Genomic DNA, 15,601 nt, shown 5'->3' with positions numbered 1-15,601 from the left:
AAAAAAAAAAAAAAAAAAAAAAAAAAAAAAAAAAAAAAAAAGGATATGGAGAGGGGACAAAGGTCCATGTCTTAAACCCAAGCATGGACCCACCCTCTGTCCTGTTCTTCATCCTGGGCTTCCTATCCAATGGAATCACTGACCAAAACTGGTCAAGCCAAAGGTTAAGATGTCATCTATCCACCCCCCCTCTCCCTGCCCTTGCTGGGCTCCTGCTTCTGCCCTAGATCCTGCACTTCTCCCCCATTCCATCCTCTGCTCCCAGTGCCACACGGTTCCTTCCATTTATGTCTTTGGTCCCAGTGTAATGATTAGCAGCCATTTCTAAAAGACAAAACTAAGCATTCACATTCTTGAATTTCTCCCACAGCCTGTCGGATATTGTCCAAATAACTTAGCTCAGTAGTAGAGCACAGCAGTGGCCTCCACTTAGAGTCAGACACACCACACTCATGGGCTGGGTGATGGGGGCAAGTGACCCAACCTCTCCAAGCTTCAATTTCCTCCTCTTGAAATGGGGCTAAGGAGACCACACTTCAGAGTTGTGAGCCTCAAAGACATTCAAGTGCTCAATGAAGGCACCTCTCTTGTCCCTTTCACATATGCCCCTGAAGGCCAACTGTACAAAACTAGTTGCATTTTCTCAAAGACACAATGACTTCACATTTCAACCTTTTCTCTCTGCCTGGAATGCCCAGCCTGCTCCATTCATCTTGTCAAACTCTTAAATACTTTTAAATCTCTGTTTCTTTACCAGCGATTTCAGGGAACTCTTCTTAGGCTAGGTTTTCACCCTGCCTCCAAAGCTAAAGAGGCCACTCCCTCCTCTAGGCTTTGAATCCGTGGGACAGAATTTCCATGCTGTTCTGTGCATCTTCTCGCTGGACTAAGCTTCCCATGGAACATTTTTCCAGCATCTCACACACTCAGGGCCCCGAGAGCTGTGCCCACGGTGTCTCTGGGCCCCCAACCATCAGTGGAGACAATCTCCTACCCTCCAAATGTTGGCCAGTGTCTGGTGCTGGGCACACAGTAGCTATTTAATAAGTATCTGCTAAATGAACTTGCATGAAGTTTACCAGAAGAACAAATCTTCACCACAACAAAAGAGGAAGAGCACTATGCTACTCTGCAAGGATTCAGTTACACTGGTTATGCAGTACTTTAGCCTGCACAGGCAGTTCTTAAACGCAATCTGTCAGTGTTGTGTGTGTGGTTTTAAAAAAATATAGTAAGCAATAAATATAGTCATAATAATCCTGACTTTCATATTTAATTTTAATAAGTATAATCCAAAGCTAAATATTCAGATTAAAAAAAGTAATGCTTTAGATGTTCAATTCTTGTTTCTAATTCAACATTTTTGTTTTGAGATGGAGTTTCGCTCTTACTGCCCAGGTTGGAGTGCAATAGCGCGATCTCGGCTCACTGCAACCTCCACCTCCCGGATTCAAGTGATTCTCCTGCCTCAGCCTCCCAAGTAGCTGGGATTACAGGCATGTGCCACCATGCCTGGCTAATTTTGTATTTTTAGTAGAGACAGGATCTCTCCATGTTGGTCAGGCTGGTCTCGATTACCTTAGGTAATCCTCCCACCTCGGCCTCCCAAATGCAGGGATTACAGGTGTGAGCCACCACGCCTGGCTTTAATTCAATATTGTAAACTCAGGGTTAGAGTCCACCAACACAATTATCTTGTGGGTAAAAGAGAAACACTTAGGGAAATTCATTAAATGATTTCGGCCACACTAATAATGCATGATTTTACTCAAAAATCAAGACCTGAAAAACGTCTATTTTAAGAGTATTTTCTTGTTGATCAAAGCAGAAAGTAGAGAAAAGCAGAAAATGTGAAGACAAGATTCCAGCAGCTCCTTGAAATGAGCAGTGTGCCTCCTTGGAAAACCTAATGTTGCTTCTCAATCTCAAAGTAACTTTCCTCCAGCCACAGTTTCAGGGTAAAGACTGGCTTTGTTTATTCTTGTACTACAAATTCTTCAATCTGAGATGCCAGGACAGTCTGGTTAGGATTATTGGTGGGCATTTAAATTCATTACTTGGTTCTAGAAGCCTGAAAAGTATTTTATACTAACACCTAATTTACTAATCTATAACAATTCGTTTAAACAGTCGGAAATTAGATGAGTTCCAGGCTAAAATCTGTGAGGACATATTCACAGTTTAAGAGAGAAAATGCAACGTGTCGTCTATCTCATCATGAAACTGCCAATAACAATTTCATAGAAGGAATGGTATCGGCTGGTGCCAGAATCCTTAACTGGCCCTTCTTCTAGGGGATAATCTAGGAGACGGGTCCATAGATTTTTATGTTTTTCAAATCTGTGCATGGGCCAAAATCCTAGTGTTACTAAATTTAATTTCAAGTATTTAAGCTAGATCTTCAGATATTCATTCTAGTTAATATAGCTAGAAACCAAAAAAGGGGGAAGAAACCTATTTAATGTTAATTTCAACAGATGCTGATGACTGAGAGGGGCATCACACACTTCTTATGAAAGGTCTCTACTGCCTAGCACCATGTGAGGCATGGAGTAGGTTCTCAATACTCATTTCAATATAGTAAGACAATTCTTGTACAGATGAAAATGTCACTGTCAAAAACAACTGGAAACAAAATATTTAACTATTATGAATTCGCAGAAACAATCTTAACATCAGTCTATTTCCGTAATATCCCTGTTACATGGTACTGTAATAACCAGTTTACAGTGGTTACATAACTAGTTGCTAGAACTGATCTACTAATTACTCTAGCATCTGAAAATTTTTAGAAAAACCTCAGGAAGTTGAGAGGTTGAGAGGAAGCATGTGATTTAAGGAGAAAGCAATCTTCTTTATCCCAAGCACTAGTCTCAAGCCAAACTTGAATGTCTCCCTTACCTCCATCTACCTTCTTATTTCTTTCAGCCATCCAAGGCATTGGGCAGATAGGAAGCCATTCTTTGCCTGCAGCTTCACTGTGCCCTGTGCTCGCTTTCTCCCCTTGTTGGGTCCTATGTCCCCAACTCACACTGAGACTGGGCACCACACTGACTGAAACAAGGCAACACTACATATCAGCTGCATCTTGGGACACTATGAGCGATACTGGACTTATGTTAAATAAAGCCAAGGAAATAAACATTTATCAGGGTTCCCTGTTTTTTTTTGTAATTACAGTAGCAGCTGCTGCAGATGCAGCCATGGCAACAGCAACTCTATAACACCACATATTCAGGCACTCCCGTGTGCCACGTATTCAGGCTCATGTTGCCTCAGTTGATACTCACAATAGCCCTGAGAACTACATGTCACTGTCCACACTTGCCCTCAGGAACTCAAGCTGCACTACCCAAGCACTGCTTCTCCTCCGTGAAGTTTCCAACTATTGCTAACACTCACGATAAAAAAATATGAAGGAGTAGAATATACTGCAACAATAACAAAAACCTTCATCCATTGAAAGGGAGAACAATTTAAACATGGAAACTATGTCAGACCTAAACCACAGATCCTAAAATGGGATTTAAGATAGGGGTTATGATCAATGGATGCCATGTATGAGGAGATTAAATGGCTACCAACTTATCAGTCATGATACTTGACTCTGCATGTACTTCTCAGGTTTTCCCCTATTTTTTCTCTGGTGGTTCTCTTCCAGAACTGTCAGCTGCAATCTAGCACACATGGCAGTTCAAAGAGCCTAACTGGTGCTGTTCTATGAAGGAAATTGCAGGTGTAGGTATAAACTAGAGTTAGTGAAAACGATACATAACTGTCCCTCCAACATGGTTTGGATCAGGTCTAAAGCCTTTGATAGTCTCTATTACCCTATTACTCATTATCCTTTTACTCCAAAAGCCCTGCTTGTAGCTTTGAGGTTACAACCCCTCTTTTCTGGTTAATTCTGCTTGTATCTTCCACTACTGGTTTATCTCTGCAGTCCAGACTTTCAAAATATACTTGCAAGAAAACTCCTTGACTTTCTAGCAAAAATTTGTATGACCTCTGTATTTGCCTCTAGGAATCCTGTTCTCCCCTGTTCCTTTCTCTTTTACACTTGTCCTGTGATGCTTCTGGAAAATCTCTATTCCAGTCTCTCACTTTTATCCTCAGAAGCCTGCATACTCTTCATAATGCTATTTCCCCATCATTACACATGTGTAAGCACATGGGCCCTATTTGTATCACTTGCTTTAGAGAGATGCTTACCACATGTCAGCACATCACAGGCAATCACAATTTGGATTCCTAGAAACTCCTTCATCCATTGTCTTCCAAGAACACAATGGAAATATTAAAGTCCTACATTTTCATTTTAAAATCCTTAGCCCTCCCTGGGGTAGTGGTCTTGAATCCATAAACACACTAAAGAGAAAACAATTTTGCTGTAAAATATTACACACAATTTCAAAGACCATATTTGGCCTTGGTAGATGGATGGGCTTCCAAGGTGAAGCAGAGATTGAGACCCTTGATACTTGGTTCAGCTGAGTAACTCAACCAAGGGACGCCTGACAGAGAGAAACAGAACTGGAAACATTTTCAGTGCCAAGGTGAGGGTGTGGTGAGGGGAATGAGCCTCCCTCAGCTCATTCATTAGAACGAAGTCTTCTAAGAGTAGCTCTGTACTGGATGCTGCTGGTACAGCAAAATGCCTGGAGTATACAACCCAAAGATCATGGTCCCACAGGAAAGAGTGTCCGTGCTTTAGGTGAGGGAAAGGCCACGGTGGGAATGGTAGGTGAAGCTGCTGGGGCTGAAAAAACGGATATAGGGTCGCCACCCCATCCATCCATCAGCTCTCACTCATGACTTAGTGATGCTGTGCCTCCTCTGTGCCAGGTGCTGAAGAAATGACAGCGAGTAAAGCCAGGCACTGGCCCTGCCCTCAAAGAGTTCACAGGCTGGAATTCTTTTACGAGGTTAGAAATCCAAAGGGAATTCATCTAAAGAGGGCACTAACTTTAGGAGAAAGTCCAAAAGATCAAGCACTAACCTTTAATAAAGCACAAGTCCCAGGTTATAGCTGGAAACTACCTCCAAGCTCCCCCTCTCCATTTCAACACTGTCAGTATTCCCCAGCGCCAAAGATGACTGAATTTAGAGATCTTTTCCTTTGGAGTTCTGTGGGATTTTCATTCCTGCTTATGCTGTCTCTGTCATAATCTCTTCTCTCTTCCCACTCCATACTTGCAATCTACTTCTTTCATAGAACTGGAGTTGATGGCAGGTATTTTGAGTTGGATTAAAATAGGCATGGTCCTTTAACATTTTAAAAATGACTTTTGTGATGGATTTGGATCTCAGCATTATCATGTTCCAAAAATCATAAAGGAAATTTCATAATATAAATTTATCTTTGTTTTGCTACTTGCCAATTTCACTAAACATTTGGTAGACTGGGTGGGCTTCATTTTTTACTGGGCTTTTGGAGACTGTGTAGCTGTAGTTAGGCTGTATTTTAACACAGGGCTAAGGATTCAGATCACAAAGCCCAAACATTTGGAGCTCAATTTCAGGTTCAATGTATAATTCTGACAACACTCCACTCTATATTAGTCTCAACTTGCACATATCAGGCCTTGTAGATAGTTTCAGGGCCTCTGGTTGAGAAGAAAAGGCCAAGTAGCCAGATATACACACAAATTCCAAATAAAAGGTATAATGATGAGACCAACACGCCTGAGGTAAATATGTAATTATTGGTCTACTAAATGTTAGTGTCTTAAATAAAAGAGAAAGCTCATCCTTGGAATTCTTTAAGAGTTGAAAATTTAAAGGTGACTCAAAAGCAAAGGAGATGTCATTTAGCAGATCAGTTCTTAACAATTCCCTTAGAGGAATGTGTATCACAATGGCACTATTGGAAAATGGAGTGGCATACCTTTTAATATGCGGTGCTATAAGTGCTATGCATAAAATAAGAAGCAATGTGTAGGCAGTAGCAATTAAATTGCTTATGCACTCAAACATTTGCCTTGAAGTATAATAAAACTGAGCATGAAATGAAAGGTTCATGCAGGCCTATGAGCAAAACAAAAACAGAAACCCAGAAACCCACTCCAACCCCCAAGCCTACCCCCTGCCCTCCCCGGCCACCCTGCCAGTCCCCCCACACGTTTTTCCTCTGGGCTTAAAACCCTTCTGTTTTGGAAGACCTACAGGCTTTATACATTCACCTGGTGGCTCATGAAGACCAGAAACACTGTCATAGAAAGAAGCTCTCTGAATATTCTGAATCTCTAAAGCAGAGAAACAGCAAAAACAGGACAGAAGAGCAAATACACAAACACTTCAGTTAGTGTGAAAGACATTCGACAGCACAAGTCAACTTTGAAATCGGGCTACAAAAGGAGCTAGCCCAGGGCAGATCCCATGCAAACATGACTTTTTAGAGAATTTGCACATTTGGACAAAGTTCTTTATAAAATAGATTAATGTTAAATCCAAAGAGCATATTCCCAACTTGTGGTGTGAGCATTATATGATATCAATGTCAAATGATTATCCCATGTAAATGCAAGATGACATTTAAAAGGAATAAGGCACTATTTGAGTTGTCTATCATAAAAATATCTTAGTAGCTCAGGATGCGTCTGCAGTTAAGTCACAGCACTATGGCGACTGTAAATACTAGCGGCTTTTACTGTGAAAAATTACACTGCTGTGTAATTTTACTTCCAATACAGATTTTTGGAAATGTAATTGACTTTGAATACAAATTACTATACGATAGAGAACTACCATTAAGGGAAACAAAATTCAAGTTCTGTTGTAGCAAAATGTTAAAATAATTTTGAATCATAAGCAAGATTATACTTATTGATTTTACTGTTACTCATGAAAATATCCTAGGAGGTACATTGACATGAAAATACAATCTTTAGGGTTTTTTCCTGGATATAAACTTTAAGAAGTGCTAAGAAGTCCTTTGCAGCTGGTAAAGAGATCCCAAATAACATCTTTTAGCAAAAACTAGGGCATTATAAATCTCTAGGGCAGGGCTGCCACCAATAAATCTTATTTCTCCTGGTTTGGCCTTGAGAAAACTCTAAAACAAACTCTATTTTCTTTTGTTTTTCTTTTTTTTTTTTTTTTTCAGTTGAGACAGGGTCTCGCTGTGTTGCCCAGGCTGGTCTTGAACTCCTGGGATCAAGCGATCCTCCTGCCTCAGCCTCCCAAACTGCTGGGATTACAGGTGTGAGCCACCGTGTCCAGCCATAAACTATTTTAACACAAAAAGTTTCATACTCTAGGTGTTGTACCTTCACAGGCAAACTATATTCACATATCATATATTCATCCATTCATGGTCAACTTGTCATTTTCTGCTTTTAAGTGGCTCTAAAAAGGGGAAAATAATGTTTTTCCAGGGTTATTTTCCTAGAGAAAAATTGCTCCCCTTATCCTGAAATCTCTACATCCAGAGTGAGCAGTGATAAATTCTCCACCTTAAAACCCTCTTCAAACTTCTGTGCCTGCCCCTACTTTATATATGGAACAAACGGTCCTCAAAACTGGACAAACATGGTACTGCTTCTCTGCTTGCTCCTCACCTTGAAGAACAGCGCCTCCCAACAGTGAGTGGCCTCTGAGATCTTCTGTGTCACTCAGATTAAACTAACTGTTCACCTAAGCTGAAGAACCACAGCACCTTCTGCTAAGAGCAGCATTATCAGAAGAGCAAACATGTAGGAGTATTCCAGAACAGAAGCTAGCAGAGCCAAGGCAAACCTGGGGTAGATAAGATATTCCTTAGCTTATTTTGACAAGAGTGGCCAAACACACTCCCAACGGCATATCTTTAGAAAGGCAAGGGCCATAAATAGGACTGTGCAAACATGGCATCTGTGAGTCAGAGCTATGGACCAAGTACAGATGAACGGGGTTCACCCCAGAGCTGATGGAGCTCAGCAAGGCTTCAAGTTTCCGCTAAGCATTTCTGTAATCAAATCAGTAACTTTCCTGTATCTCTTAAATGGAAGACACAAAAGTACAGGTAAGGAGTCTCCAGACATGGTCCTATCTGTAAGACACAGCATCTGTGATCTGTAATTTGTATGGTATCACAGCCTCCCACCTCCACCCTTGCCCACGAAATCTTTTATACCTACAGCCTCTGACCTATTGTTGCCAAAGCCCTCTCCACTCTCTGGGTATGGTGAGACCTAAAGTTAAGAAGAATGGAAGGAGGAAGTCAGAAGCTGGGAGCCAAGAAAAAGACTAGCTCAGTTCTGCATCTGTGTATACCCTGGTTTCTCAACTGGATCACTAGCTCTTGGGAGGCAGGGACATGTCTCTCATTGCTTCCAGATCTAGCTCACAGATTACTGCCATGGGAAGCACATAATTAGGTATGTAGTATTATATCAATAGGTCAAGTGCTGAATAGGTGTTTCCAACACCATTTTTGGTTAAGGAATATAAGATTTCAAAAAGAGTTCATAATGTCAGAATAAATATGTAATAAAAGACCTAATTTCCATGCTTATAATGTCAGTGTTCCCGATACCTGTTTTCCTTCAAAATAAAGAGAAAACCAGGGAAAACTCCCCATTTCCTCTGTTCCTCTTTTCCAGGCACCATCTCCACGCCCATTGTCATCTCCCCACTTCCAGCCAACACTGCCTGTTTCACTTCTTCAAGTTCAGAATGGGTCATGACCCAAAGTCACAAACCTACTGATGCTCTCTATTCAGCAAAGTCTCAAGTCCAATTTCCACCAGAGATGGGACAGGAGGACTCTCCAATCAAGCCTCAACCTACTATCCTGGCCTCATTTCCTGCTCACTCTTCTCTGCCCCAGCCCTCTCTAAAGCCAAACGGAACACTCCTCCTGAGCTACTATTTTCCACTTCTCCACTGTGATCATTCTGTACAACTTCTCCTGCCAACTTCATTTCTACAAATGCCACCCCAGACACTCACCCCTAGAGTTAGTTCACGTAAACCTTCTTACCCACAAACGTTTAAGGTGTAACCAGGCCATAAATGCTCAAAAACTAGTGCTGAAAACACTGTGTGGCACTTAGTAGGGGCTCAGTAGATGTTAACTTTCATTGTTTAAGCAACAAATCATTATTCTTTAAGGACAAGGAAAATTGCATTCTCTCGTCATGCCATTTTCCCTTAGCACCCCAGAAAAAGGTGGACCCTTCCTCTGTTGCACATCCCTAAAAACTCACTGTAGCATTCACGTGGCATTTATCATAGATACATTTTGCATACTGATCTCACTCCCTCTGCTGTGTTCTAAGACCTTACAAGGGTGTCTGGAGGAGGAGCTGAACATGAGGTGACTTTGTAACCTACACAGTCCCCAACACTGTCACAGCTGAAGTGATTCCTGAAGGAATGCAAATACCTCTGACTGCAGCATGACTCCTCCCTCTTTCTCACAGATTTCCCATACACCATTTCCAACTCACCAGCGCTGGCCTTTCTAGCACTGCAGACCCTGTGACAACCTAGCTCAGAGATCTTTTTCTGCTCTTGTCTCAGTTTCTCATATCCCACTCTAACACTGCCTGTCGACAAGTGTAAGAGGAGCTCATCTCTGAGGATACTGTAAGTTCTACTGGAGTGCCCTGCTTCTCTTCCCAGTCCTCACAGAATTAGGTCACTGGAAGTGACACTGTGCACTCAGTAGTCAGTTGAAAACTTTCACCTAAAGGTATAAAGGCTAAAAGCTTCTGTTTTACTTGTTGGAAAGCTCATCTTTCCCCCAGACCCCCTCTGATGCGTCTCAGGCACAAAGTCTGTTTCTAGGACACATGCATGCCTGTGTTCAGTGCATCACCCCTGCAGGCTCCCTCATACTTATTTGATCTGACGGGCACAATCATTCTTAAGATGACCTTTTATAGGTTCACATTCCCCGTAGTCACTTTGTGTCCATTCTGCTCTTCCTGTCTCTTGCCTTTTGCCCCAATTGCCCTTAGCCCCCTTCTTCTCTGCTTGTTTCTTTCCCTCTACCTCTGAGAAGACAGCTAGATTACAAGGCTTAAGATGCTATAGAGAAAGCAGATATGAACCAGGTTACTGAACAGGTCTGGCCTCAGAGTCAAGGTCTAGGCAGGGGTAGATCCAGGGCTAAGGTCCTGCATGGCCTGAAGCCAAGCAAAGAGGTGGGATAGAGCCAGGATGAAATGCAGTAGGAGAGCTGAGCTCTAGAAGATATTGTTCCTACAATGCATGCAGACACAAAGATATTTTGATTTTCTGGTACTAGTAAAATCTTCTAGTCTACAATAAAAATCACCAAAAATCTTCACCTGAGGTTCACATAACAAAAGAACTATGAGGATTGATAGAAATAAAAGCAACTGATCTGTATGTAAGTGATTTGAGAGTTTATCCACCAGCCACTGGGTGTCAGGGGGCAGGTAGTGAGGAAGGACGTAGCTCAGCAGGCCTGACACAGGGAAAATGGAACGTGCAGGCCTTCTTGGGTTTTGTGTCCCAGTGTTCCTGGATTATACTGAATTGGGATTGCGGTGGCCTGAGGCATATGTGTGTGTCTTTGTGGCTCTGGGCCTAGAATGTTTCTGTACTCCCTACAACATCTGACCAAGAAGGTAGATGTCTCTGTATTCATTTCTTAACCCAAGTATTCTTAAAATGGATAAATTCCAATATAACGGCAGCCCTGCTCTAGGGAAAGAAAGATTTTAAAGTAAGAAGCATATATATATATACACACATATATATGTAAAATAACCATATATAAACCTTAATTATAAAAGATTCGAGCCAAGCATAATTACAAAGATAAGCGCTTTCTTACCATCTTTCCAAAGCTCGGCCACAAATCTGTCTGATGACTGGTGCAAAAGGGTGGCCACGTTGTCATTCAGGGGGTCCATGTTCTTCATCAGCCACTCATCCGCCTTATAGTCCACCTATCCCACACCAAAGCCAGAAGTGGTGAAATGGAGAACACAAAACCAAACACAAAAACAGAAACACTTTAAGCCTCAACCAAAAACTTTCATACAACAGTCCAAAAAATGGGTTGTCTGAAAGACAGTATGTTTGTAATATATACTTGCATTTGTTTATAAACGTTTATCAGCACCTTTGTTACACCTTCATAAAAATGTAGCTAAATTTCAAACACAGCCATTTAAATTCAGTTATTCAACATAAAAGTTCTTACCTTCCCTGCATAATGTATAATGCAAAAATCAGCTTTGTCTTTTAGCTGTCGGGGTTTCTGAAACTTGGAGTGGGAACCTTGCTCTTGAACCAGCTTTTCAACAAAGGTTTTATCTGTGGCTTTAGGGAACCAGCATTCTTCATCCAAAAGGGCCAGTACACCAGGAGGGTTCGCCTGATAATGACAGGCAATAAGAATTCACAAGGTTTGCATGTCACTTTAATACTACTGAGTTTGGCACTTAACTTCCAAAACAATTAGTTTTATGAAGATCCATGGAAAACAAATTGCTAGGACGGAAGCAATTTGTTATGTCTAAGCCATAACAAGTTTATAATTCAAACACGGATATCTCAAACTGCTAAATAGGTACTAGCAAGAAAACAGAGGAGTAACTTACCTGAAACTTATAAATACTGCATGTAAATTACAAGTAAACGAATTTTAAGGAGATGGCTCCACAAAAACGTTAAATAAAAGAAGCCAGAAATGAAGTAGGACGTGGAGAGATGAAACTGAATGTTTATATTCAACGACTGGCTGGATAAATCATTGTAACACCTCAACCAACTAGAATGCTTCAGACATTTTATATGCTCATCAGTTTAAGTTTCTGTTTAAGTGATGATTAAATAAAATGTATCACTTTTTGGTGAAATATTTTTTTAATTATTACTAAGTAGAGTATATGGAAGTTGATAAACGAAGTCATCAATTGCTTTATATATTTGTTTTAACAAACACTTGACAACCCATTTTATGTGATTCCATTATTACCTCATTGAAAAAAAGTGCTAGATGAATCCATAGAGAGAGGAAGTAGATTAGTGGTGGCTGGGGGTTGAGGGAAGAGAATGCGGAGTGACCGCTAATGGGTATGAGGTTTTATTCTGGGGTGATGAAAACGTGGCAGGATTAGGTAGTGGTGATGGCTGTACAACTTTGTGAATACACTAAAACAATCACTGAATTTAGTTTTAAAAGGGTGGATTCCACGGTTTGTGAATTATGTCCCAATTTTTAAAAACGCCTTAGAGCCCACCATTCTCTGGAGTGACTTCCTCTGTGGAGGTAAATGACACATGAAAGCTAAATAAAATATTTAAATAGTCATAGTCTATTTTCCAGTGCTTCTGGGTCATCATTTATTGCCACACCACAAATATGGCAAGTGTGTGATACAAAACTGAACTTGTACTAATTCTAGGGCACACTCATGAAATCAGCTTTTTTAATAAGACTCTAAGATCAGTTCTCTTCAACTCACAAAGCCTTCATAATTATTAGGAGTTGGCTATACACACAAATGCTGTTTTTACAAGTAGCTAGAGGCTACGGTTAAATAGAAATGAAACAGTATAATAGTGTGATCACAGAAAGGCATGGGTGATCTGAATGCCGGCAGGTGGAAGCTCAGAGAACCCTTCTGCAATGGGGACCCTTACCCCAGTGCTCCACCACCTGAAAGAACCGTCAGGGTTTCAGATCAGCTAAAAGATAGTAATCTGAAGCAATCGGGATTAGGTCACTTTAGAGGAGCTCAGAGAGTATCCCAAGCACACAAGAAGTATGAGAAATAAAGTTCCACATTAATGTCAATATAACAGAAACAACTTCCTTTTACCCTTTTACATTCTTAACCACTTTTTTTTGTGTGTGATGGAGCTCTGTTGCCAGGCTGGAGTGCAGTGGCATGATCTCAGCTCCCTGCAACCTCTGCCTCTGGGTTCAAGTGATTCTCCTGCCTCAGCCTCCCGAATAGCTGGGACTACCGGTGCGTGCCACCATACCCAGCTAATTTTTGCATTTTTAGTAGAGATGGGGTTTCACCATGTTGGCCAGGATGGTCTCGATCTCTTGACCTCATGACCCACCTGCCTCGGCCTCCCAAAGTGCTATGATTACAGGCGTGAGCCATCACACCTGGCCCATTCTTAACCACTTTTACTGAGAATTTTCATAAATTCTGATATAGTATCTCAAATAAAATTTATATTTTTTCTAAATGACTCAGTGACAGCATGATTATGAATACCATTATTGTGTCTCCTTTTTATTTTTTCCACTTCATTCTTCAATGTCAAGATCTCTCTTATCATTCCTTCTCTTAATTGGGTATTTCCAAGAGCTGTAAGCTTAGAAGCCTATGTTTCTGAATATTGGTCATGAGTTTTGCGAAAGCTTTTGAACTCAGAGGCTTGCCTGCTACCAGCCCACAATCTGGCGAGGCAGGGGCTGGGATTACGTGAGATGAGATAAGCCTGGCATGAGCCTGTCAGGCACCACCACAAAGGATTTTTTTAATGGTACTTTCCTTCTAGAAAGTATTGTTTTCACTCTCCATTTTGAAAGGAACATCAATGGAATCATTATCCCATGTCATTCCACAGGCTATAGTTAAATTCCCCATCATCATAGACTCTTTGGGGTTTTAAAACGTTTTTATTTATTTATTTATTATTATTATTTTGAGACAGAGTCTCGCTCTTGTCCCCCAGGCTGGAGTGCAACGGCATGATCTTGGCTTACTGTAACCGCCACCTCCCAGCTTCAAGCAATTCTCCTGCCTCAGCCTCCTGAGTAGCTGGGACTACAAGTGCCCACCATCATGAGTGGCTAATTTTTGTATTTTTAGTAGAGATGGGGTTTCAGCACGTTGGCCAGGCTGGTCTCAAACTCCTGACCTCAGGTGATCTGCCTGCCTTGGCCTCCCAAAGTGTTGGGATTATAGGCATGAGCCACCAAGCCTGGACATGTTCTTATTTTTAAATTAGATTTTATACTTCTATAAATAAGTAGAATAATCCTCAAATTGAGGTAAAGAGTGAGTCAGCATTAAATCTTGAATTCCTTCCCTCCCCTTTCTGAGCCATCTCTCCTTTAAATTAGGACTATTTAGGCAGGGAATAAAGGGCCCACTCTAAAGGTTTAAGGAAGAGCCTAGAGGTACCAGTACAAAGAATACAGGAAGGAAAGAAGGAATGAGTTAACTAATTCTGCTCATTACCCATAAGTGTCTAGGCATAACTGGTTACTGGGAGTGTCGTGACTTCCCTGTTCCAATACTTTCTGAATACCCTGGCTGCTGTGGTTTGAATGTGTTCCCCAAAAGTTCACATATTGGAAACCTGGTTCCCAATGCAGCAGTGTTGACAGAAGACCTCTGGGAGGTAACTGGGTCATGGGGGCTCTTTCCTAGTAAATGAATTAATTCATTCATGGATTAATGTGTTGTTGAGGAGGTAGGTTAGTTATCATGAGAGTAGGTCTGTCACAAAAAGACAGTTTGGCCATTTCTTATAAGCCCCCCTTGCCATGTGATGCCCTGTGCCACCTCAGGACTCTGCCGAGAGTCCCCACCACCAAAAAAAACCTCATCCAATGCAGCCCCTAGACCCAGGACTTCCCAGCCTATGGCCTATAAGAAATAAATTTCTTTTCTTTATAAATTACTCAGTCTTAGGTATTCAGTTATAGTAACAGAAAACAGACTAAGACACTTGCCAAATAACTTCCCTAAAATACCACTTTCAATGTGCTGTTTACCTGCTAATTTCTGTCCACAAAATTCATCCCTGGAACACTCCCTGCACAGCATCCATACCTGTAATACCTTCCACAACACTGCCAGTCAACTTTGTGGCCTTTGCCTTTTACCAAATTCACAGAGTTCTACCCAGGAACCAATGAGCTCACTACTATGTTGTGTTCTGTTTTGTGGCTTCAAGATCAGGTTCTTGAGGACCAAGGCCATGCTATATACTATCTTATAGCCCCATGGCATGCCCAGTCTGCATTTCCAGTTCATAATTGAGGATTTAACAAATAAATTTTTTTTTTTTTTTTGAGACAGGGTCTCACTCTGTCACTTAGGCTGGAATGCAGTGGTGTGGCCATATCACTGTAGCCTCCAACTCAGGGCCTCAAAGCATCCTCCCACCTCAGCCTCCTGAGAAGCTGGTACTATAGGCACGTGACACCATGCCCGGCTAATTTTAAAACTTTCTTATAGAGAGTCTCACTATGTTGCCTAGGCTGGTCTCGAACTCTTGATCTTAAGTGATCCTCTCACCTCAGCTTTCCAAAGCACTGAGATTACAGGCATAAGCCACCATACCTGGCCCAAAAAGTTGCTATCTGGATTTTATTCTACCACAATAATATTTACACTTAAGGCCTGGAAAATAATTAAAAATGTAAATATCGGCCGGGCGCGGTGGCTCACGCCTGTAATCCCAGCACTTTGGGAGGCCGAGGCGGGTGGATCACAAGGTCAAGAGATCGAGACCATCCTGGGCAACATGGTGAAACCCCGTCTCTACTAAAAATACAAAAAATTAGCTGGGCATGGTAGTGCGTGCCTGTAATCCCAGCTACTCAGGAGGTTGAGGCAGGAGAATTGCCTGAACCCAGGAGGCGGAGGTTGCGGTGAGCCGAGAT

At 41.5% G+C, this 15,601-nt stretch overlaps 1 protein-coding gene across 10 annotated transcripts in view; it reads right to left on the bottom strand.

Moving 5' to 3' along the window:
* Positions 1-15,601, bottom strand: part of MYH10 (myosin heavy chain 10) — a 154,099-nt gene that overhangs the window by 48,383 nt on the left and 90,115 nt on the right. For 7 of the 10 annotated variants that reach the window (XM_032280316.1, XM_032280319.1, XM_032280315.1 and 4 more), the window contains 3 exons: positions 11,162-11,335; positions 10,790-10,904; positions 6,183-6,245 (listed from right to left, as the gene is read on the bottom strand). In XM_032280316.1, the coding sequence (XP_032136207.1) occupies positions 6,183-6,245; positions 10,790-10,904; positions 11,162-11,335 (352 nt within the window). The remainder of the gene's footprint in view (positions 1-6,182; positions 6,246-10,789; positions 10,905-11,161; positions 11,336-15,601) is intronic. The other 3 variants (XM_032280321.1, XM_032280323.1, XM_032280322.1) reach the window with 1 other exon arrangement.

This window comes from Sapajus apella, unplaced genomic scaffold, assembly GCF_009761245.1.
Source record: "Sapajus apella isolate SASKATOON/1434 unplaced genomic scaffold, GSC_monkey_1.0 scaffold12, whole genome shotgun sequence".
NCBI lineage: Eukaryota > Metazoa > Chordata > Mammalia > Primates > Cebidae > Sapajus > Sapajus apella.
Note: the sequence above shows the minus strand (reverse complement) of the source record. Positions and strands in the feature narration are given on the sequence as shown.